Here is a 25838-nt window from a genome sequence, read left to right on the forward strand (position 1 = left end):
GTTCAGGCAGAGAAAATTGAAGTGGTATGAGTAACGAATTTTAAAAAATTACTTACCCACAAAAGTTTGTCTAGTTCTTCCTTGATTTTATTTAAACTATCAACTTCCACAACAACAGATGGAATTTTGTTCCAGCAATCAACGCCCCCCCCCCCCACTGGCTAAAGGCAAATTTTCTATTCTATTCTATATCTATTCTACAACTATCTTTCCTCAATTTGAATTTATGGCCCCTCATGTGTGTAATCTGAGCAACAGGAAGAATCCCATCAGTATTGAGCTTGCTCAAACCATTCAAGGCCTTAAACACCTCAATTAGATCACCTCACAGGTGCCTAGTCTCCAGATGCTGCAACTTGCAGAAATGAAGTCCTTCTAGGTAAGACACTCCTTTGTCCCCCTTGCCAAACTCATTGCCCTTCTCTGTACTAGTTCCAGCAGTCTACATCCTTTATAAAATGAAGACTTCAGACTTGTATGCAGTACTCAAGATGTATTGCCTTATTCAATGGCCATTGCACATTGACAATTGCCTTATTCAATGGGATAATCACCTCCTTATCCCTGCTAGCAAAATTCCCATATATCACTAACCAAAACCCCTTGAGCTGTCCAGGCAGCTGTCTGCATTGCTCAGAAAACTTCATATCCAACTGCACAATAAACCCCCATGTCTTTTCATTTTTCACTAATGTGAGTGTGATACCTGGGATGACTCTGGGGTTACTGCTACCAATATGCAGTACCTCACATTTGTCAATGTTAAACTTCAATTGCCATTTCTCATCCTACCTGCCTAACTTTTCTGGATCCGGTTGCAATAGCATACTGTCATTAACCACCCTGCCAAAGTTTGTATCATCTGTAAACTTGGACATTAAACCTGATGTCACTTATCTGAGAAGCGCAAAGAGATTAGCGAGAGGAACAAAAAGCATGCCATTACCAGGAAAGGCTTCAGTTCTGCAATTTGCAACTTTGGAGACTAGGCACCTACAAGGAGATATAATTGAGTTGTTTAAGGCTTTGAATGAATTCAGTAAGCTCGGAGCTGATGGATCCTTCCTCTTGCTCAGACTACACACTAGGGAGGCATAAATTCAAACTGAGAAAGGATGGTTGCAGGAGAAATGTGCTGAATGCCTACAGTCAGCAGGTAATTAATTCTTGGAACAAACTTCCATCTGGTGTTGTTGAAGTAGATAGTTTGAATAAATTCAAGGAAGAACTGAACACACTGCTATAGAATGTGATGGACAGGTAATATGGGAAGTTTTTTTTTTTTTTTTTCTTGTATCATTTGCCACCATTAATATTGATTCTGCTAATACTAAAAAACATTCATATTTAAAACAAGCAAAATTTTGCAGCATCCATCCTTCGGAGTTGCACTTTTTTCTTTCTTTTTTTTATGAAAACCACAAACACGAGAGGTATTATAACCTATAGTATTCAGTAACGTGCTTGGGTTGGAGGTTGAGAAGACAAAATAAGATATTTGTTGACATTAGACTTGAACTTCTGTAGACTGTAATTTTCAGGAAATACGTATGAAGGAAGGTTGTTCCAGAAAACGGCAGTTGAATGAATAAATGAGGAAGATGAAAACTTGGTTCTGTGAGTTTGAAGTTAGACAGTAAATGGACGTTGGTTGGTGGTGGCACGTGTTCGGACTGTTTTGAAAGAGAGAGAGAGCGGGAATTACAGAAGCCAATTCAGAAGAACAGTGCCCAGGGAAGTATCTGTAGAAAAGGCATGCAACAGAAACAGTACGTCTATGAGAAAGCGAGAGACTCTGTTAGAGATGAATCATTAATTAACCTAACTGCCCTCTTTTGAATGGAATCTAGATGCCTGAGAGAGGTTTTGGGGGCACCACCCCAGATGTGGGAACAATATTCCATGATAGGGTGGATTTGCGAATTGTACAGAGTGAACAGCTGTTTCGAAGAAAAGTAAATCCAAGAGCAAAAGAGAAAAACAAGTTTTTTAGATGCATTGGAAGCAATATTGGAAGCAAGATTAGAAGTCAGGGTAATCCCCAAAAGAGATATATCATTTTGCCTAGAAATCAGAGTATCACCAAAAGATAAGCAGAGGAGCCAAGCAGAAGAATCCTTTTTGCGAGATATAAGACAAGACGGAGTTTTAGAAGGATTGAAATCAACTAAGTTGTCTTTGCCCCACTGAGAATTACCTGGAGATTGGCATTTAAGGAACTGGTAGCGGATATTCAAGAAATTGAAGCTGATTGAGCAGGCCAAAGTTTCTCAAAATGGAAAGTGGAATGCAATGCACTATCATCGGCAAAACTACGGATAGGATTTCCAGTCAATGGCAGAAGGTCATTAATATACAAGAGGAAACGAATAGGGGAAAGAACTGAACCTTAGGGGACACCAACATTAGTAGAGACTTTTTTTTTTTTTTTTTTTTGGTAGTTGTTGGCGCATCGGCTTCTGTGGCCATATTGCACCTCCCAAGGTTTTTGCAGTACTTTGATCCAAGCCCGAGGCGGGAATCGAACCCGCGACCTTTGGGTTGCCGGGCAGGTACTTTACCCACATTAGTAGAGACGTTAGAAGACAAAGTGCCACCTACCATCAACCTCAGTGAGCGATCAGAGAGAAAACTGGATAAACAATTACAAAAAACAGTTGGAAAACCATAAGATGGAAGCTTGTTTAGAAGACCTTTATGCCAAACACAATCGAAAGCCTTTGAGATGTCAAGAGCAACTGCTTGAGTTTCACCGAACCTTTCCATTGAATTTGTCCATTAATTGCTAACATAAGCCATAATATCACCAATGGATCAACACTGATGGAATCCATACCGGCATCCGTTGATCAGACAGAAGGTTTCTAGGTAGTTTAAGAGTTGGCAGTTAATTGTTTTCTCCATTACTTTAGAAATAGTAGAAGTAATTGCAATGGGACGATAACTGGATGGGAGGGATTTGTCACTCTTTTTAGGAACTGGCTGGATATGGGCAAATTTCCAAGCAGAAGGAAAAACACCTTTGGAATAAGAAAGTGGAAAAGAAAAAAAAGGCAGCAAAGAACAGGAGTAAGTTCAGTAATACAGGTTTTGAGAACAAGTGGAGAAATACCATCAGGACCTGGGGCTTTCTTAGCACCAAGGTTCGTCAAAATCCTTCTGACATCCTTTTTACAGAAGACCACAGGAGGCACTGAATGGAGCATGCTGGGAATGGTGGGAGGTGTTTTACCAAGATCATTAATACACGAGTTGGAAGAAAAATGGGATGCTAGCAGGTCCGCTTTATCCTTGGCTGAAGTGACAACAGAACCATCTGGTTTTGACAGAGGTGGGAGCAGAGACGAGCAAAAGTTGCGGCCAATAGCTTTTGGCAAGAGACCAGAATGCTTGACTACTGTTAGGGCAAGAAGCAAGTTTTCTACTCTTAGCCTGTTCAAAATCTAGTTTGGATTGATTAATAACTGCTTTACAATTGTTGGAGCTTTGGTGTAGGCAGAAAATGAAACTGAAGAATTGGAAACAAGCCAATTACAATAAGCAACGTTCTTCTCTTGAACAGCCTCAGCACATTTATTGGAAAACCGAGGTTTAGATAAAGGATGAGATTTTAAAGTGGAGTGTGGAATAAAGGATTCCATTCCTACAAGAATAATTTCACTGACAAGATTTGAGCAAATGTTGACATCAGAAATTTTGAAACAGTAATCCGACCAAGAAAAAGAAGAAAAGAAATCTCGCAGGTCATCCCATTTTGCATTCTTGTAATGCCAAACAATACGAGGTTGGGAATAGCCATGAGATAAAGGCTCCATTGGAGAAGAGACAATCACCAAGTTGTGATCTGAAGTGCCTAAAGGACTACTCAGTTCGACCTTGTACTTAGAAGGGTTGTTTGTGAGAAAAAGAACAAGCGTGTTAACTGTATGGTTAGGATTGTCCTGTATTCTTGTAGGTAAATGAACAATCAGTGCAAGGTCATCAATAATTGCAAAAGCTTCAGCATCTCGACCAGCTGGGTCAGTGTGACTAGAAAACGGAAGCCAGCTGGAGTTGTGAACATTAAAATCATCAAGGAAAATTACCTCGCTGTTAAGAAAGCTGGACTGGAGAAAGTCAAGGTAATATGGGAAGTTCTGTTTTTTTTTTTTTTTTTTTTTTTTATCATTTGCCACCATTAATATTGATACTGCTAATACTAAAAAACATTCATATTTAAAAAAAAGCAAAATTTTGCATCGTCCATCCTTCTGAGTTCTATGTGACCCAATGAACTTATTGCAACCCACAGCTCGAGAACACCTGAGTTATGTAGCTTTGGTTCATTTTAATGCAGAAAAACAGAAAGCAATTACTGCTAAGCTGAAATATTCTAAATGAAATTAAAACATTTTCAAAATTCCATCTAAATTGGTTTTCTTCAATTTAAACACATCTAAAACTGTCATTTTTTTCACTGATGCTAACGTAATAAAACCTGCATTGAAATGCAGACATTTTTATGCAGATTTTTTTCCTGAACCATTAGAAAAGTAATTGTAAAATATTTTTGTTTTTCTAATAAAGTTTTATTTTTCTTTTTTTTTTCTTTCTTTTTTTTCCCAAATTGAATCTTTTGTTTATATTGGACTTTTTTTTTTTTTTGTTTGTTTTATGTTGCTGCTGTGTAAGTACACTGTTATACTGGAAAATAAAATTTATGAAAATATTTACTCTCCCTGTTATTTTTGTTTACTTATGTTTCCTCACTGAAATATAAATTTCTTTTTTTGGATCATTTATATTCTGAGAAATAGATTTATTTTGCATTATGCACATAAAATTGAAAAGAATATTTTAGTTTATACATGAACAGTAAACTCTTGAAGATCTGGGACCATCAGTGATTAAGAGGTGTGAGATTTTCAAATATTCTGGATTTTAGAGGGTATAACTATTAGGTGAGCAGCTTTGGAAAAGCAAATTAAAGTGTAACAACTGAACTCCTTTACATATTTAAATTTTTATATTGGCTAAAATGTAGTAGTAGTAGGTTAAAATATAAATAACAGTTCAATTTGTTAAATAGTGGTTAAAATGTAAATAACAATTCAATTTGTTAAATATGAACAAATAACAATGAACAAACAGCATAAATGAATTAAACACTTAAACTATGTGAAAGTAATAGGGCTGGAACTCAGGTAAAAGACCCACTGGATGGCAGTGGTCACAGTGTACTAATGTGAAATTTAAATAAAGACATAAAATTACTGTCAAAGGTAGTCTTTTGCTTTCATAAGGCTATAGTGGTCTCAGACAGTTTTTAAGTGCTCTGCAGTGGGAGCAACTGTTGATGTTACCAACAGAAAATTCTAAATGGGAAGCATTCAAGGAAGTGATCATAGATGCTAATAGGCTAGTCTAAGTAGCTTCTATAATAACTAGGCTTACCTAAGAAAGAAATACTGTTCAAGGCTTAGACCTAAATGGATGCCAGAACTGATGAGACTTGTGGAAGAGGAATAAAAATGCACGGGATGCATATAAAATATCAGGTGATACAGAAGCCTATGCTATATATAAATTAGTCTCTAGTCAAGCCACAAAAGGCAAGCTAAGTCAGATTATGAGAAGTCCTGGCAAAGAATGCAAAGAACAACAGCAAAGACTTCTATGCTTATATTAACAGCAGAAGGAAGGGACCAAATCACATTGGGCCACTTCATGTCAGGAAGTTAACTGTTGATAACCCTGTTCATGTTGCTGATGAACTGAATAGGTATTTTGCTTCCTACGTTCACACATGAGTAATTTTTTATGGAAGGGGATGCCAGAAGTTTATCAAACTCTAACAGAGAGCTAAATAATTTTGTAAAAACTGAGAGGAAAATGGAAGAGAAATTGTTGAAGTTAGCCATAAGAAAGGCACTTTAGGCAGATGGAATCTATCCAATTACATTATGGGAGGCAGCAAAGGAAGTAAGCAAATCCTTAGCATTAATTATGAAAGCATTCTTGGATTCAGGGGAGGTCCTCATGAACTGGAGATGTGCAAATCTTTCTCCATTTCACAAAGGGTAGCACAAGTAATTACAGACCTGTTAGTTTAACTTCTGTTCGAGGGAAAATAATGGAGTCACTGGTTAAAGAAGTAATGCAGGATCAAATAATGCTAGACATGGTTGCAATTATACTTAAAAATTACAGCTGTGAGTTGAAGGCTCCGAAAAAATGATAAGTGTTTGCCTTTTTATTTACATAATTGTTATTTTATATTGTACTTAATACGTAGTCTTATAGTTACGCTGTTTTTTTCATTTTAATTTAGATAAACAGTTTTTGTAGATATACATAATACTTAATATACGTAAAACCATTATTTCGTTCGAATCTTGCAGCCATTGTTTTTGTATATAGTAGTAAGGAATTAATTTTTAATTGAGGTAGTTAGGTAGCTCTAACGTATAATTTATAGAGTAATACGTTTCACTGTTTCTATTAGATAGCGTAGTATTGATATTTGTTGTTATTTATTTGTTATTTGGTTTTTTAGGAGCATTAGCAACTAAAGCCATATTGCTCGAGAATATGCGGTGGTCATTCCCTGACCTTTCCGCATCCTCCGTATTTGGTGGTGACGGGCTCGAACCCCGGTCTAATCAAGAAGAGTGTGTTATGCACTGCTGCTCCTCCTTCCCACCTGGCTGCGGAGGCGCCAGTATTGATATTTAATTAATTTAATTTATTGATTTTATTAATTTGAAGTATCATGCCCCAAACTAGAGCAGCAAAGCAACGGGCACAAAGTGGCAGGAGTGCTGTGACTCAGGGGAGAACTGAGGGGGACGATTCTCCAACGCATCAGAGCCTAAAAAAAATGTGCAACTTGTGAAATGTTTGCTGAACTCTCTGGAACGGAACATGATGTCTTTGTGTGTGTGCGCGATGTAAGGAGTGTAAAGAAATCAAGCGACAACTCAGCATTGTTATGGGCCTATATGAGAGTTTGAAGGACAGGTTGGATGCCCTCGAAAGATCTAAATTGAGGGGCTCATCAAGCTCTCAGCTGCCCACATCAACGCCAGAGCTTGCACTTGGTCATCACGCAACACAGCGGCAACCCCCAAAGCAGAATGCGCTAGTCCCACAAGAACTAGTAGTTGTTGGTGACTCTATTGTCAGGGAAACGGGAAACATGCTTTGTAAAAAGGAAAGGTGGAACAGGACCAGAGTATGTCTGCCAGGGGCAAAGGTTGATGAAGTTAAACATAAGAAAAGCACCTGGGGTGGATAGGATCTATCCAGTTATATTAAAGGAGGCGGCAAAGCAACTAAGCAAACCCTTGGCCATAATTATGAGAGCATCCTTGGACTCAGGGGAGGTTACCACGGAATGTGTATCCCCAATTCACAAAGGGGGATCGAAGGGTGACACGAGTAATTACAGACCAGTTAGTTTAACTTCTGTTCCGGGTAAAATAATGGAGTCACTGGTTAAAGATGCATTGCAGGATCATCTAGACAAGACTGCAGCAATAATTCAGACACAGCATGTGTTTGTTAAGGGAAAGTCTTGTCTGACAAATTTGATAGGATATTATGATGTGGTTACAAAGGAACTGGATGCAAAAAATAATTTTGATATCATATATTTGGATTTCAGGAAAGCTTTTGACACTGTTGCGCATGGAAGACTATTGTACAAATTGGAGCAGAATGGAATTAAGGGCAAGTTGCTACAATGGATAAAAGGATGGTTAAGTGGGAGAAGACAGATGGTGGTAATCAATGGGTGCTGCTCTTCGTGGACTAATGTTATTGGTGGGGTCCCACAGGGTTCGGTGTTAGGTCCACTGTTGTTTTGTATATTTATCAATGATATTGATAAAGGTATATCAGGCTTAATGTCTAAGTTTGCAGATGATACAAAGGTTGGCAGGGTTGTTAATGACAGTAATGGCAGTGTGCTACTGCAACAGGATCTAGATAATTTGGGCAGATGGGCTAAGAAGTGGCAACTGAAGTTAACCTTGACAAATGCAAAGTACTGCATATGGGTAGTACCCCAGAGAAACGTACCAACTGTGTGGTACTACACTTAAGGTGGTAGAAAATGAAAAAGGCCTGGGAGTAATTGTGCAGTCAGATATGAAGTTTTCTGAGCAATGCAGACAGGCTAACAGAGCAGATCATGGGGTTTTGTCAATGATATATAGGAATTTTGCTAGCAGGAAGAAGGAGGTGATTGTCCCTCTGTATAAGGCGATGGTCAGGCCATGCCTTGAGTACTGCGTACAGGTCTGGAGGCCTCATTTTAGGAAGGATGTAGATTTACTTGAGCGTGTACAGAGAAGGGCAACAAGATTGGTGAGGGGAATGAAGGGATCCTCTTACCAAGAGAGGCTTAAGTTCTGCAAATTGCAGTGGCTGGAGACTAGGCACCTGCGCGGTGATCTGATTGAGGTGTATAAGGCCTTGAATGGGTTGAGCACGCTGAATTCTGATGGGATCCTTCCACTTGTTCAGATTACGAACCTAAGGGGGCATAAATTCAAATTAAGAAAAGACAGAGGTAGAATAGATGTGCGGAAATTTGCCTTTAGCCAGCGGGTGGTTAATTGTTGGAACAAACTTCCATCTGTCGTTGTGGAAGTTTACGGGTTAAATAAATTTAAGGAGGAACTGGACAGGCATTTGGATGATTTTTTTTTTTTTTTTTTTTGGCTGATGCTGCATAAGCTCATACACTTGCTTTCTTGCATCACATGCCACTACTACTACTACTTCAGATACAGCATGGGTCTGTTAAGGAGAAATCGTGTCTGTCTGCACTGTTTAGGGAACTTCATGTCCGTCTATACAATTACCCCCAGGTCATTTTCATTCTCTAACACCCTGATCCTTGTATCACACAGTTGGTATTTTAATCTGGGGTTGCTGCTACCCATATGCAGTACCTTGCATTTCTCAATGTTAAACTTCAACTGCCAACTATCCAATTTTTCTAGACCTTGCTGCAGGAGCATACCCTGATTACTGTCATTAGCCACCTTGCCAACCTTCCACCCTAACATCTGCAAACTTAGACATTAAGCCTAATATGCTTTCATTAATAAATATAAAAAAACAACAATGGGTCCAACAGTGAACTCCCAAGGAACTCCACTAATAACATCAGTCCAAGAAGGACAGTGTCCATTCACTGATAACCAATCCTTGTATTCTCCAAACCAACCATCCCTTTATCAATAGCAGTAACTTACTGCTAATACCACACTGCTCCAATCTGTACTAGTGTCTTTTATGTCCAATCAAAAGCTTTTCTGAAATCTAAGTATACAATGTTAAATTTATATTTTGCATCCAGGTCCTTTGTTACTGTATCACAGTAACCAGTCAGATTGGCTAGACAAGATCACCCCTTCATTAATCCATGCTGTGACTGTAGTATAAATGCATTCCTATTTAGATGGTCCTGCATTACGTTTTTAACTGGTGACTTATAATTTTCCCTAGAACAGAAGTCAAGCTAACAGGTCTGTAATTACAAAAATGTTACCTTTTGCAAATTGGGGATACATTCAAACATCTCCTGTCCATAGGGACCTCATATGAATACAAGGATCCTCTCAGAATTATGGTTAAGGGTTCAATTACTTCTTTTGCTGTCTTCTTTTATATAATTCACTTTATATCCTTTCAACTCATTTTCTGGAACAATCTTCCTTCAAACGTTTGGTGTTTTCAAAAAACAAAACGGTAATTGTCTTCTCCACATCCATCCATCCATGTGTAACAAGTACTCAGTGGGCAGATTTTTCATGAAATTTTTCTCCAAGGTTTCTCAAGCCATCCCAAATTTCATTGAAATCAGACAAACAGAAATCCAGCAGTTATTATTGCTTTTTAACATACAATCTCTATGGAAAAAAAGAAATTTGTAGATTAAATGCTGTATTATTTGTTTTAGACAGTCCGTGCATACTTCAAGTGTATTGTTATGTAATGCTCATGAATGTGGTGTTGCTTATGCAGACACGTATATAGAAAGAAAAGAAACTTAATAAAAAAAGTATATGGAATAAACCCATATACTTTTCAGTTTAATGAATTTCAGTTTAATTGCAAATTAAATATTTGCAATTAAACTGAAATGGCTAAGATTAGTGAAAGTAAAACTACAGAGTTTTATTAAATGTTTCATAAAGTTATAACTTAGTAATTAATTGAAAAGGAAATATCCATATTTGCTTTTCACTTCTATTAAGCACAGAGAGAAAAATAAAAATATTCAATTTAAGCAAAAATCAAATACATCTGAAATGTAATGCACTGCATACATTACCCAACTTGTTTATATTTAGCTTTAACAATATCTCTTCCATTTTTCTCTCGGTTATCACAAAATCATTCAGCTCCCTGTCAGAATATGATACACTTCTACCATCTCCATCCATAAAAAACTCTTCATGTGAATGTAGATGCAAAGTATCTACACAAATTGCCAGCAACCTGAGCAGGATCATCAACAGCTAAGCCATTCTCTAGCACAGTGGTTCCCGAACTACTGAGATCTACGGACCCTTTTAAAAATCAAAAAAAAAAAAAAAAAAAAAATTTGCGGACCCCTTCAAAAAAATCAAAAAAAGTTTGCGGATCCCTTTATATATACACATGTTTCTCTCTATGTATATATATATATATATATATATATATATGAACACTGGGTTTTCTGAAAAGAAAATTCACAGTTTTATGTTTAAAACAACTCAATTTTATTCTTATTTTTAATTGATATTTAAATTGATGATAATAACTTTATCATCAATTTGCTATACATAGAATAAATAATTTGACCAGTTCCAGAGGGTACCTTTTGCAGCCCCCCTGGAACTGGTCTACAGACCCCCCCAGGGGTTTGTGGAACCCAGTTTGGGAAAAACTGCTCTAGCAGACCAATGTGATTCATCCCCTTCCTTCTAGTGTTTATATAAGAACCCTCTGCTGCTTTTCTTTGCCAGAGACTTCTCAATCTGACTTACATTGCCTAACCTCCTTTGTGATTGCAGACTAGTTATATCTAACATAGGCATCTATATCTTCTGATACTTTATACGCAACCCATGCATTTTTGTTCCCTGCCACAAGTCTCATCAATTCACCTGACATCAATTTAGCTCAGAGCCTTGAACCTTTTAATTGGTATAAAAAGCCCAGTAGATTATAGGTCCCTATGACAGGGGTGTAATTTCCCACTTAGAATTTGCTGTTGGTAACGTCATCATTTGGTCCCACTGCATAGAATTTAAGAACTATCGAGAACCCTGTACTCCCCACTATGAAAGCCTGTACTTGGATAAAAAGAAAGAACAATTTGGATAAAAGACCCACTAGATGGGTCTTTTATCCAAATTGTTAGTTTTATTTATGGGGTTGGAACACGGCACAAATTCATTTATCATTTTAAAGGGTCATGATATCACAAAGTTTGTGAACCCCTAACCTAACAAATAAAACTTTCGGCTGAAAACATTCGTTGAAAGAAGTCATTGATGAATTTATTTCACAAAAACAAAGAAGAAAATTTTGAACCTACGATTTATATTGTAATTTATATTTACATGTAAATACTCAAATTTGTGAACCAAATCAAATGGATATTTACTGAACATCTTTTTTTATTTCAAAATGGGGGATGTTCATTTTTGGATGCCTAAGGGCATAGTATCCCTAAATTCACCACAGGTACACAGAGGTAGTCTTTCTGTATTCCTTGTTTTTTAGAAAAAACAAGAAATACAGAGTGGAAACTAAGTTACTAAATAAGTACTCATTATAAAAAAAAAAAAAAGTCCAACCTCCTCCCAATCAAAAAAAATTAACATAATTATGCATAAATTACTTACCTGCTCTGTAAGTGATGAACTGCTATCTTCTATTTCAGTTTCTAATGCATTTTCTTGAGAGGTAGATTCTGCATTATCATCTCCACCAGTCAGGCAATCCCTTGTTAAACTACCGAGTTCAGTATTTTCAGGGTTTTCTATATTTATTGTACAATCTTCTTTAGTGTCATCTTTAATATTATTTTCATGCAATGTGTCATTATGACTGCTAATACTGGCATTTGTAGATGAGACTGATGTGACATTCTCTGTTAATGAGCTGCTCTGTTGAACTGTCTTTTCAAAATCAGCAATTTTTTCTTTCAGATTTTTAGCTAACTGTGATGGGAAATCATCAGGTTCAGGTGAAGACAATGGTATTTCTCGTGATTTAAGAACTTCGGTAATATTCTGCTTAATTTGTTGTGCTGTAGACGAGCAAGCACTCATGATGCTATCTAGAGCAGCTGCTTGGACACTTTGATCAAGCACTTCTTCATGTGCATTGTAACTGACATCAGAAATAGTTACTACAGAATCGTGTACCTGGAATTCTGGTGGCAAGGTGCAACTATGACTGAGTTCTGTCTCTGTAACAATTTTAGAAGCTGGAGATTTGGCATTTTCATTATTTTCATTTGGAGTATCTGAAACACTTTTCTCTCTATCCTGTACATCACTGCTTACTACAGTTGAAGTATCGTTATTTAAACTCAGCAATGGCTCATTCTGTAAGTGAACAAAATTTTCTTTAAAAATAAAATTCATTATGATGCATGGTAATAAAATGTTAATTAAATAATTATTAATAAAATATTTGATAAAATATATTTTTACATATAACATTATCAATGAATAAGCAAATTTTTTTAATTTATGAAAAAATAAACAAAAAAATTCAAATTTTCATGCAAAGATATGTGGAATAATAAATATGCATTGCCTTTATAACACAGTGTGTTTAAACTCATAATTACATATAACTGGTTTTGCTGGAACAAAATATAATTTGGTTGACATACATACCTATTGTATAAGGTCACAATGTACTATGTGATGTGGATTTTGCATGTGCACAATGCATGCTGCCATCTATTAAGCTTCTGATGTACACTGTAAACCAAATCATAAATTGTTCCCATAAGTATATTATGGGAACAATTTATGATATATGCAACTGTTCAGGTTTGGTGACTTTAAAAACAACTTGTTCATTAAGACTACCAAAGCAACGTTTCCAAATACTCCTGAAACAGTAATAACTTGGTTAATACTGCAGTTCTTGTTATATTAAACTGGAGAAGTGATTAAGTACCTCCAATTCATAAAACTGGTCCTAGAATGAAGTAGCAATAGCACAGTGGTGAACCAGGAAAAATCATAGAGGTAATGATTAAGAATGCAATACAGAATCACTTTAATAGAAATGGCATTCTCAAAAGAACATAGCAGTTTTATAATAGGAAAATCTAACATGATAAACTATTATGGTATTATCAGTCATGAACTGGATACAGTAAATAAATTTCACAATATTCATTTGAACTTTATCAGAGCATTTCATTAAATCCAACACAAAAGATTACTATATAAGCCAAAAAATAATGGAATCATTCACAAGATAACCCACCAAACAAATCTGGTGTTTCAAAACTGCTAGCTTGGGAAGATACAAGCAGAAGTGAAAGTGCTTAATGTATTGCTTCTAATGGGACACACATAGCAGGCTGGAAAGCGAGGTATCAGATATTACAAGGCCTCCTAGTGGGCCTCATGGGACAAGCAAATACACAGGCTGTGTTAGGGTTACTAAGAGCAAAAATAGGTGCACATATATTTGCTTGCACACTAATGCTAGGAATATAGTAAACAAATCTGATGATTTTGAAATACTGATAAAGACATCATATGCAGACATTGTAGATACCAGATATATGGTGTCACTCAAATATAAGGAATATGGCAAGTAGAATACGTGAGGAAAGGACACAAGGAGAGAAGGGAGTGGTTGTGTTCTTTGTTAAAGAATCTAAGGTAGGTTTGTTTTTTTTTTTTTTTTTTTTTTTGATAGTTATTAACGCATAGGCTTCTGTGGCCATAATGCACCTCCCAAGGTTTTTGCAGTACACTGATCCAAGCCCGAGGCGGGAATCGAACCCGCGACCTTTGGGCTGCCAGGCAGGCACTTTACCCACCCGGCTAGCCCGGTCGGCCGGTAGGTTTGTATCCAAGCTGATTTGGGTGGCCAGTGCAATGTTGAGGTAGTTTGGTGTAACATAAGCAAGGTTAAACTAAAATTAGCATTAGTAGAGGCATAATTATGATGCAAGAAAGCAAGCTTATACAGCATCAGGCAAAAAAAAAAAAAAAAAAAACCCAACTTACCTTCTCATTTCACCCATCCATTCACTCCAAAAGTTTGTCCATTTCTTCCCTGAATTTATTTAAGCTATCAATTTCCTCAATTTCAGTTTATGCCCCCCCCCTCAAGTTTGTAATCTGAGCAAGAGTAAAAATCCCATCAGCACTAAGCCTGCTCAATCCATTCAAGGCCTTATACACCTCAATCAGATCAAATTGCAGGTGCCTAGTCTCCAGAAGCTGCAATTTGCAGATATTAAGCATGCACCCCTTTGTTCCTTTCACCAAGCTTGTTGCCGTTCTCTATATTCGTTCTAGCAACTCTACATCCTTCCTAAAATGAAGCTTCCAGACTTTTACACAGTACTCAAGGTGTGGTTTGACCACTGCCTTATACAAAGGGATAATCACCTCCTTGTCTCTGCCAGCAAAATTCATATATATCATTGACAAAACTCCATTACTGCTCTGGCAGCACATCTGCACTGCTCAGAGAACTTCATATCTGACTGCACAATTGCCCCCAGGTCTCTTTCATTCTCCACCTCCCTGAGTGTAGTACCACACAGTTGTACATTTCTCTTGGGTTACTGCTACCAATACGCAGTACTATGCATTTGTCAATGTTAAACTTCAGTTGCCACTTCTCAGCCCATCTCCTTAACTTTTCTAGGTCCTGTTGCAGTAGTATACTGTCTTTAGTGCCATTAACAACCCTGCCAACCTTTGTATCATCTGCAAACTTGAACATTTAACCTGATATACCATCATCAATATCATTGATAAATACACAAAATAACAATGCGCCCAGCACCGAACCCTGAGGAACTCCACTAATAACATCAGTCCACGTAGAGCAGTGTCCATTTATTACCACTCTCTGCCTTCTCCCACTCTACCATCCCTTTATCCATTGCAGCAACTTGCCCTTAATGCCATACCGCTCCAATTTGTACAGTAGTCTTCCATGCACAACAGTATCAAAAGCTTTCCTGAAATCCAAGTATATGATATCAAAATTATTTTTTGCATCCAGTTCCTATCTGACCACATCATAGTTTCCAATCAAATTGGTCAGACAAGACTTCCCCTTAACAAACCCATACTGTGTCTGAACTATTACTGCAGTCTTGTTGTCTAGGTGATCCTGTATCACCCCTTTAACCAGTGACTCCATTATTTTTCCCGGAACTGAAGTTAAACTAACAGGCCTATAATTATTTGTATCCCCAATTCACAAAGGGGGGATCACCCTTTGATCCCCTTTGTGAATTGGGGATACATTTACACATCTCAAGTCCATGGGGACCGCCCCTGAATCCAAATATGCTCCCATAATTATGGCTAAGGGTTTGCTAACTTCCCTCACTACCTCCTTCAACATAACTGGATAGATTCCATCCACCCCAGGTGCCTTTTTTATGTTTAACTTCAACAATTTCTCCTCCACACTGCTCTCAGTTTTTAAAAAATCACTTAGCTCCCTGTTAGAGTTTGACAAACTTCTGGCATTCCCCTCGTTGAATAACTCCTTGTGTGAATGTAGATGCAAAATATTAATTCAGTTTATCAACTACTTGAGCAGGATCATCAATGGACAAACAATCTATGTTAAGTGGACCAATCTGATTCATTCCCCTTCCTTCTAGAGTTTACATAAGTAAAGAACTCTTTGCTGTTTTTCTTTGCGTCCTTTGCCAAAGATTTCTCGTAATCTGCCTTTGCCTGCCTAACTTCCTTTGTGACTCAATTACAGACTAGCTTATATCTGCCGTAGGCTTCTGTGTCGCCTGATAATTTATATGCATCCCCTGCATTTTTCTTCTCTGCCACTAGCTTCATTAATTCATCTGATAACTTCACTAACTTTATTCTGATTTAGGCCTGAACCTTGAACAGTATTTCTCATGTGGTATAAAAAAACCCTAGCAGCCTCCAAGATTAAGTACCTGAAGGTTTCTCATTTAGAATTCACCATTGGTAACATCATCAGTTGATCCCACCGTATAGAATTTAAAAACTGTCTGAGACCACTGTAGTCACCTTTACGAAACAAAAACCCTTCCCTTTACCCTTGATGGTAGTTACATCTTTAAGTAAATCCCACATCAGTACACTATGATCACTGTCACCTAGTGGTTCCTTTATCTGCAAATTCTTAATGCATGAATAATCACTGCTGAAATCAGATCAAGAGTATTACTCCCTCTGGTTACCTCTAGAACATGTTGCTGTGGAAAACAATCCTCCAATAAAAGTCTTGCTACCGTGCAAATGATCAACCCACAAGTTCCAGTCAATATCTGGAAAGTTCAAATCTTCCATTACAAGACACTCTGATTTATTGGCCCACTATTTCTCTGCACAACTGTTCGTTGTACTTATCAGAGTCATTAGGCCTATAACACAGTCCTACTCTTATTTTCCCTTTTCCAGTGTTTATGTCACACCAAACAGACTCAACGTTGCATTGTCCACCCGTGTCAACTCGATGTACTTCTTTAGATTTTGTCTATTTCTTAACTAACAGCATAATCCCTCCTCCCTTCCTACCCTGTGCTTTCTGTTCACATTGTACTCCCCACATTGTGTCTCTGATATCCCAACAAGATCTGCCTTTGATGCCTTGATCAGCACTTCAAAAATAAATTCATCAAATTTATTTACTATACTTCTAGCAGTGGTGTACATACACCTGTTCTTACTCATTTACCCCAACACAGCCCATGTATTTAATTGTTCCATGATGACTCACAGCAGCCCTCGAAATCCCCAGCAACTTGCTCTCTAGGCTACTGCTCATTACAGTAGATGCAGTGCAAGAATCGCTTTCGCCTCTGCCTGTGGTACCGTTAATCTTTTAGTCTGTGAATCATCCTCCCCCCAAGCTAGAAGTTTTCCAACCCACCTAACACTGCCTCAATAGCATCAGCAAATATTCTTGCACCCTTTCTATTTAAGGGTATCCCATCCCTGTAGAAGCAGTCTCTTCTGTCAGCACATACCACGCTGAAAAAAATTCTACCCCATGAGTCTTGCACAATCTCTCCAGGGCAGAATTGACTGACAAGGCTCTCATCATATACTCCCTCCTATCATGTCTGGGCAGAATTGCAGACACTTTCAAATTTAACCCTAACTCACGACTTTTTTTCAGCATTGACCTGTACTTGTTATGTAAATCTGGATCTTTTACTCTTAAGCTCATTAGTGCCAACGTGTACAACAGTATCATCTTTTGTGCCCTTAAAAGATGATATTTGCCCTACATCATAATCAACTTTTGCCCCTGAAACACATACCCTAGTCCTGTTCCACCTATCCTTTTTGCATAATATATTTCCCATTTCTCTGACAATAGAGTCAACAACAATAGCTACTTCCTGTGGGACCAGCACATTCTACCTTGGAGATTGCTGCTGTGTTGCCTGATGCACAGGAGTGAGCTCTGCCATTGAGCTGGGAAGCTGAGAGCTTGACGGGGCCCCCTCACATTAATTTCTTCGAGGGCATACACCTCAAACTCTCATAAACACCCATCAGAATGCTGCGTTAGTGTCTAATTTCTTCACAATCTCCGCACCTAGCACACACAAATATATCCTCCTTGGCTAGATCATGTCCTATTCTAGACCGGTCTGCACACATTTCGCATTTTTTTAGACTGATGCATTGGAAAATGGTCCCCTTCGGTTCTCCTTCGATCCACTTACTTTGTGCTTGCTGCTTTGCTGATCTAGTCTGGGTCATGATTCTGTTTAAGTATAATTTAATTAACAATAAAATTTAATAAATTTTACTGATTAATTTATAATACTTTACTAATCTAACAGATTTCTAATACAGTGCTACGTATTTCGCTATTTAGTTGAAGTTCAACTTTACGCTATAAAGTTCGTGATTTACGTTACACTATTCTGTATCATATAACAACGGTGGCAAGTTACGAACGGTAAGATCTACGAACACTAAGTATTAACTTTCAAGATCGCTATCTAAATTCAAATAAACCAAGAAGCTTGACTAGGACTATAAAGCAACTTAAAGAAAATAATTTAGTATAACAATTAAGTCAATAAAACTACTAAATTATATATATATAAACTTAGCATTCGTCGGAGCTGCAAAAATCCTGGCCAACAATGTAATAACCAACAATGTAAGTACACCCAAAATTCCTGTATATCATTGACAAGACTGACAATTCCCGTACAGGTGACCTCCGCTTAACGTTGATAAATCGTTCTGGAAAAACAGAGCGCTAAGTGAATCCGGGCCAAGCAAGCACCGCATTCCCATAAGGTAACATATGTATTTGTGAGTTGTGGTTGGTGCCATAGGATATTTCCTAATCAATAATAAACAGCAGTAAAAAGATGCACAAATGTTGGTCAATATGTTTATTATTCAAATATTTGTACATATAAAATATTCTGCATTGCATACGTATATAATTACGTGGTAACTACTTGCATATCAAAATTAAACTTAAAATTCCAATTAAAATCATGAATTTAATTAATCTAAATTGATTTTAATTGATGAATTTAATCATGAAAAATGTGTCGATTTTGGGTTGTATTTTGGCCCACTTCCTGGAAAACTAAAAGGGGTTTTAATTTTAAATCCCCCCAAAGTGTTACCACCCAACAATAAAGTCAACCGATCCTTCGCCGCTTTGAAACCTGGCATGTTTTTTAATTCTTTCAATATGAAACTTCTTTTAGGCATTCGTTTACAAAAAAAATCCTGCTTCATCTTTGTTAAAAACTTGTTGAGCAGTATAACACATAATATCCCTCTTCAATAATTTTAACAAGTTCATTTTTGAAAGTTTCAGCTCCTTGATCTGCATTTCCGGCTTCTCCCTGGATTTTAAATCTATTCAACCAGCCCTTACTAGTTTCAAATGGTAACATATTTTTTTTTTTAGGTGAGTTTTCTTCAGATCATCATATAGGCTAATCTCTCTCTCTCTCTCTTTTTTTTATAATATTTAACTTAACTGAATTCTGCATTGGATATTACCTTCAATAAAATTAGTTAAAGTCTCCATTTCAATCCTAATAGCTGGCCTAGCCATAGTTGCTTGCAGTGGAACAGCTGTCTTTCCCGCAGCTAAAATTAATTCTTTATTTTTTATAATTGTTCTTACAGTTAAACTTGTCAGTCCTAAATTATGGCACACATCCGCTTGTCGTTGATTGGAATCGATTCGCTTCAAAATGTCTAATTTAATTTTCAAATTCAGTCTTTTTCTTACATTTGAAGTCTTTGTACTGCGTCCAGACGTTGCATTTTCATTCTTATCCGCCATTATTAATCTTCAAAAATGTAATTGCGTTGGTTGCTTTAATTATGATAAAATGTTCGAGTAAACTGTGCGTTACACACAATGTCTAATACTGTACTGAGTGACGACTAGACATCGGATAAATGCATATAATGCAAAAATTACAAGCAATATACTTGATCATTATTTTAAAATGTTGATCTCGGAACTACAAAACAAGTCACTGTACTGCAATTAAATTAGCTTGCGAGAAAATTTCACCGAGAGTGGGAAAATTTCTCAAGTCGGCGTGGGAAACGTCTTAATGTTATTTTTTGCTATTTATGTTCAAGCTATCGACTCCATCAAATCAAATAATTTCGTTAAATATGCCAAAAATGCAATCTTTAAAAGAGCGTTATAGTCAAATACGGGTTATAATATAAGAACAGCGTTATAGCAAATCAGCGTAAAGCAAAACGTGTTATAACGAGGGCCTGCTGTATATCACTGATTACCACTCTCCGCCTTTTCCCAGTCAACCATCCTTTTATCCATTGTAGCAACTTGCCCTTAATGCCATACTACTCCAATTTGTACAGTAGTCTTCCAGGTAGAACAGTATCAAAAGCTTTCCTGAAAGCCAAGTATATGATATCAAAATTATTTTTTGCATTCAGTTCCTTTCTGACCACATCATAGTATCCAATCAAATTGGTCAGACAAGACTTCCCCTTAACAAAAAACCCATGCTGTGTCTGAATTATTAATGCAGTCTTCTCTAGATGATCCTGCAATGCTTCTTTAACCACTGACTCCATTATCTTTGCCAGAACAAAAGTCAAACTAACAGGTCTGTAATCACCCCTTTGTGAAGTGGAAATACATTTGCACATCTCCAGTCCAAGGTTTTCCCAAGTCCAAGGAAGCTCTCATAATTATGGCTAAGGGTTTGCTTACTTCCTTTGCCGCCTCCTTTAATATAACTGGACAGATCTCATCCATCCCAGGTGCCTTTCTTATGTTTAACTGCAACAATTTCCTCTATTTTGCTCTCAGTTATTACAAAGTAATTTAGATCCCTGTTAGAGTTTAACATCTGGCCTTCTCCTCCTTCAATAAATCCTCATGCGTGAATGCAGATGCAAAATACTCATTTAGTTTGGAAGCTATCTAAAAATGATCATCTACAGTAAAACCAGTGATATCAAGTGGACTGATCTGACTCATCCTCCTTCCTTTTAGAGTTTATAAAATTAAAGAAGTCTTTGCTGTTTTTCTTTGCATCCTTTGCCAAAGATTTCTCATAATTTACCTTCACTTGCCAACCTCTTTTGTGGCTTGATTACAGACCAGCTTACATGGCTTTACGAAGCTTCTGTCGCCTGATAATTTATATGCACCCCATGCATTTTTCTTCTCTGCCACGAGTCTCATTAGTTCCTCTGAAATCTATTAAGCCTAAACCTAGAACAATATTTCTTAGTTTTAACAAAAAGCCTAGTAACTTCCAAGATTACTTCCTTGAATGCTTCCCATTTAGAATTTGCTGTTGGTAACATCATCAGTTGGTCCCACTGTATAGAATTTAGAACATCTCTGAGACCACTGTAGTCACCTTTATGAAAGCATAAACCCTTCCCTTTACCCCTGATGATAGTTACATCTTTAAGTAAATCACACACCAGTACACTGTTATCACTGCCACCTAGTGGCTCCTTTATCTGTAAATTCCTAATGCATGAATAATCAGTGCTGATAATCAGATCAAGAGTATTACTACCTTTGGTTGCCTCTCTAGCATGCTGCTGTAAAAAACAATCATCCAATAACTCTAAAAAAGCCTTACTAGTGTGTGAGTGACCAACCCACATGTTCCAATGAACATCAGGGAAGTTAAAATCTCACATTATAAGGCACTCTGATTTACTGACCCACTCTTTCTCTGTATAACTGTTTCTTGTACTCATCAGTCATTAGGCCTATAACAGTGGTGCAGAAACTGTGGGGCACGACCCCTAGAGGAGTTGACGGATAAATGAAGGGGGCAGTGGAAATTTTTAAATAATTTTTTTTTTTTTTTTGTGCATATAGAAGCTCTTGTTGTTACTAAACCTGTTGTTAAAATTACTTTTTCAATACTGTACGCGTAGAAATCTTACTACTGGAACTAAGTCTGAGATACGAATGAACCCTACTGCTTCTGCAATTCGCCTTAATTTGCTCACTGACCATGTTCACAAAAAAGCAACTGACTGATGCAGCTTCTCAGTATATATTAATACTTCTCAGTACAACTCAGCAACAAGTACTACCAAGAAGTACTGTTCAATTAATCCCTTTAGCTCTTAATTCGTGCTTGCTATGCTACAGCACAAATTCTCAAATTGCCTAAAGGCCAGAGATGAGAACATGTGGTAGCAGTAAATATGCTTAGTAATTCGGTACTTTCATACAACTTGGATGTGTTTTTCATTTTTCTGCTACTTTTTCTATTGCACGCTTCATTATTATAATTGTTGTTTTTTAAGAAGAAAAAAATACATATTTTAGAATTAGCATTAGCATAGGCATTTGATGCAAGAAAGCAAGCTTATGCAGCATCAGCCAAAAAATAAATAAATAAAATAAAATAAATAAATAAATAAAAAAAAAAAAACCACTTCCACTTCACCCCTCTGTTCGTTCCAAATACCTGTCCAGCTGAGCCTTAAACTTATTTAGACTATCAACTTCCAGGACAAGGGATGGAAGTCTGTTCCACCAACCAACCACCCGCTGGCTAAAGGCAAATTTCCGCACGTCTATCCTACATCTGTCTTTCCTCAATTTGAATTTATGCCCTCCCAGGTGATTATTCTGAGCAAGAGGGAGAATCCCATCAGCATTGAGCATGCTCAAACCATTCAAGGCTTTATACACCTCTATCAGATCACCTCGCTGGTGCCTAGTCTCCAGACACTGTAATTTGCAAAACTTAAGCCTTTCTTCATAAGAGCACCCCTTTGTTCCATTCACTAATCTTGTTGCCCTTCTCTGTACTCGTTCCAGCAGCTCTACATCCTTCTTGAAATGAGGCCTCCAGGCCTGTATACAGTACTCTAGGAGTGGTCTGACCATTGCCTTATACAAGGGAATAATCACATCCTTATCCCTGCTAGAAAAATTCCTATATATCATTGACAGTACAACATGAGCTACTCTTGCAGCCCGTCTGAACTGCTCAGAGAACTTCATATCTGCCTGCACAACCACCCCCAGGTCCCTTTCATTCTCTACCACTGTCAGTGTAGTACCACAGAGTTGATACATTGTTCTGGGGTTGCTGTTTCCCATATGTAGTACTTTACAATTGTCAATGTTAAACTTCATTTGCCACCTCTCAGCCCATCTGCTCAACCTTTCCAGATCCTGTTGCAGTAGCATAGTGTCAGTAGTGTCCTTAACAACCCTGCCAACCTTTGTATCATCTGCAAACTTGGACATTAAACTTGATATACCATCATCAATATCATTTATAAATACAGAAAACAATAATGGACCCAATACTGAACCCTGAGGGACTCCACTAATAACATTAGTCCACGATGAGCAGTGTCCATTAATTACCACTCTCTGTCTTCTCCCCCTCAACCACCCCTTTATCCATAGCAGCAATTTGCCTCCAATGCCACACTGCTCCAATTTGTGCAGCAGTATCAAAAAACTTTCTAAGATCCAAGTATATAATATCAAAGTTATTCCCTGCATCCAGTTCTTTTGTGACTGCATCATAGTATCCATTCAAATTGGTCAGGCAAGACTTCCCCTTAACAAAACCATGCTGTGTCCGAGCTATAACTGAAGTCTTGTCTAGATGATCCTGCAGTGCTTCTTTAACCAGTGCCTCCATTAATTTTCCGGGAACAAAAGTTAAACTCACAGGTCTATAATTACTTGTGTCAGCCTTTGATCCTCCTTTGTGATTTGGGGTCACATTTGCATATCTCCAGTCCATGGGTACCTCCCCTGAGTCCAAGGAAGCTCTCATAATTATGGCTAAGGGTTTGCTTACTTCCTTTGCTGCCTCCTTTAATATAACTGGATAGATCCCATCCACCCCAGGTGCCTTTCTTCTGTTTATCTCCAACAATTTCTCCTCCACTTTACTCTCAGTTATTACAAGATTCTCTAGCTTACTGCCAGAGTTGAATACACCTCTGGCATTCCCCTCGCTGAATAACTCCTCATGTGTGAATGTCGATGCAAAATATTAATTTAGTTTGTTAGCTACCTAAGCAGGATCATCAACAGTTGACACATCGATATCCAGTGGACCAATCTGATTCATCCCCTTCCTTCTAGAGTTTACATAAGTAAAGAACTCTTTGCTGTTTTTCTTTGCATCCCTTGCCAAAGATATCTCGTAATCTGCCTTTGCCTGCCTAACCTCCTTTGTAACTTGGTTACAGATCAACTTGTATCTATCATAGGCTTCTGTGTCACGTGTTAATTTGTATGTATCCCATGCATTTTTCTTCTCTGCCATATGTCTCATTAGTTCATCTGACATCCATTTAGGCCTAAACCTTGAACAATATTTCTTAGTTGGTATGTAAAGCCTAGTAGCTTCCAAGATAAGTTCTATGAATGCTTCCCATTTTGAATTTGCTGTTGGTAACATCATCAGTTGGTCCCACTGTATAGAATTTAAATACTGTCTCAGTCCATCGTAGTCGCCTTTACAAAAGCAATAACCCTTCCCTTTACCCCTAATGGTAGTTACCTCTTTGAGTAAATCCCACTTCAGCACACTGTGATCACTGCCACCTAGTGTTTCATTTATCTGCAGATTCTTAATGCATGAAGAATCACTACTGATAATCAAATCAAGAGTATTACTCCCTCTAGTTGCCCCAAACATGCTGAGGTAGAAAACAATCATCCAATAAATCCACAAAAGCCTTGCTAGTGTGTGAGTGACCAACCCACAAGTTACTGTCAATATCTGGGAAATTAAAATCCCCCATTATAAGACTCTCTGATTTACTGGCCCACTCTATTTCCCTGTACAGTTTCTTATTATACTCATCAGAGTCATTAGGCCTATAGCACACTCCTACTCTCAATTTTGATCACCCAATGCTTATGTCACACCAAACTGACTCAACACTGCACTGTCCAGTGATGTCGACTGGCTTCACTTCTTTGGATTTTAACTAATAGCATAAGCCCTCCTCCCTTCCTGTCCTGTCTATCCTTTCTGTAGACGTTGTACTCCCCAAATTCCAGTTCTGCATTACTTATATCTGTGTGACACCACGTCTCTGATATCCCAACAATATCCGCCTTTGATGTTTTGAGCAATACCTCAAATTCATCAAATTTATTTACAAAACTCCTAGCATTGGTGTACACGCAAGTATACATGCACCTGTTCTTTTTCTTAGCTACCCTAACACAACCCATGTGTTTACTTGTACCCCAATGACTTCCATCAGTCTCTGAAATATCCTGCATCTTATTTTCCAGGCTGCTGCTGATTCCAATAGAAGCAGTGCAAGAATCACTTTCACCTCTGCCAGTGCTACTATTAATCTATTAGTCCTTGTATCCCCCCAATCTAGCAGTTTTCCGACCCACCTAACACTGCCTCGATAGCATCAGCAAACATTCTTGCACCCTTTCTATTTAAGTGAATTTGACAAATATTTGACAAAGCTGTAGGGCAAGTCTATAGTCGAAAGGGAGGACAATACATGTATTTTGTTATCATGGTTTGTGTTGTGTGGATTATTAATTCTGTTTGACAACGGAAATTATGTGAAGAATTAGTTGTAAGGGATATTGTCTAGCAATAAACTTCTCTGTGAGATACTGGAGTTCTGTGAGTAGATTGTCATGTGAAGGACAGTATTTTATGGCATCATGAATCTGATTATAAAGGACAGATTTTTTTAATATTAAGTGGGTGGTGTGATTGGAAATGTTCTATAGAAAAGAAACAAACCTGTGTTTGTTTCTTTTCTATAGATTTTAGTTCCTAATTTTGTATCTGTTTTATATATTGTGAGGTTAAGGAAATTACTTTCGTCTTTTCCTATTTCAAGAGAGTATTTAAGCCTGTCGTGAATAGTATTGAACTTAACAAAGATTGTCAACGGAAGATTTGTCTCCCATTAACAATACATCATCAGCATAGTGCATGTAAAGTTTAATATCTTTGGGAAATGGTTGAAGTACTTGATTCTCAATTGTGGCTAAATAGATTTTGGATAAGGGGGCAGATTTTCCTAGTTCCATGGGAAGACCAAATATTTGTTCAAATTTTTTGTCCCAAAATCAAAGATGTCTGGCAT

The 25838-nt window shown here is 37.5% G+C and overlaps 1 protein-coding gene across 2 annotated transcripts in view; it reads right to left on the minus strand.

Moving 5' to 3' along the window:
• The window catches only part of LOC150081521 (beta-taxilin-like), a 172401-nt gene that overhangs the window by 126609 nt on the left and 19954 nt on the right, over window positions 1-25838 (minus strand). For both annotated transcript variants that reach the window (XR_016547307.1, XM_090380003.1), the window contains exon 2: window positions 11889-12596. Coding sequence is in view for 1 of the 2 variants with exons in the window: in XM_090380003.1 (XP_090236129.1) it covers window positions 11889-12596 (708 nt within the window). In the remaining variant the exon portion in view is untranslated. The remainder of the gene's footprint in view (window positions 1-11888; window positions 12597-25838) is intronic.

This window comes from Mastigoproctus giganteus, chromosome 8, assembly GCF_048544385.1.
Source record: "Mastigoproctus giganteus isolate SK-2022 chromosome 8, ASM4854438v1, whole genome shotgun sequence".
In the NCBI taxonomy this organism is placed as follows: domain Eukaryota; kingdom Metazoa; phylum Arthropoda; class Arachnida; order Uropygi; family Thelyphonidae; genus Mastigoproctus; species Mastigoproctus giganteus.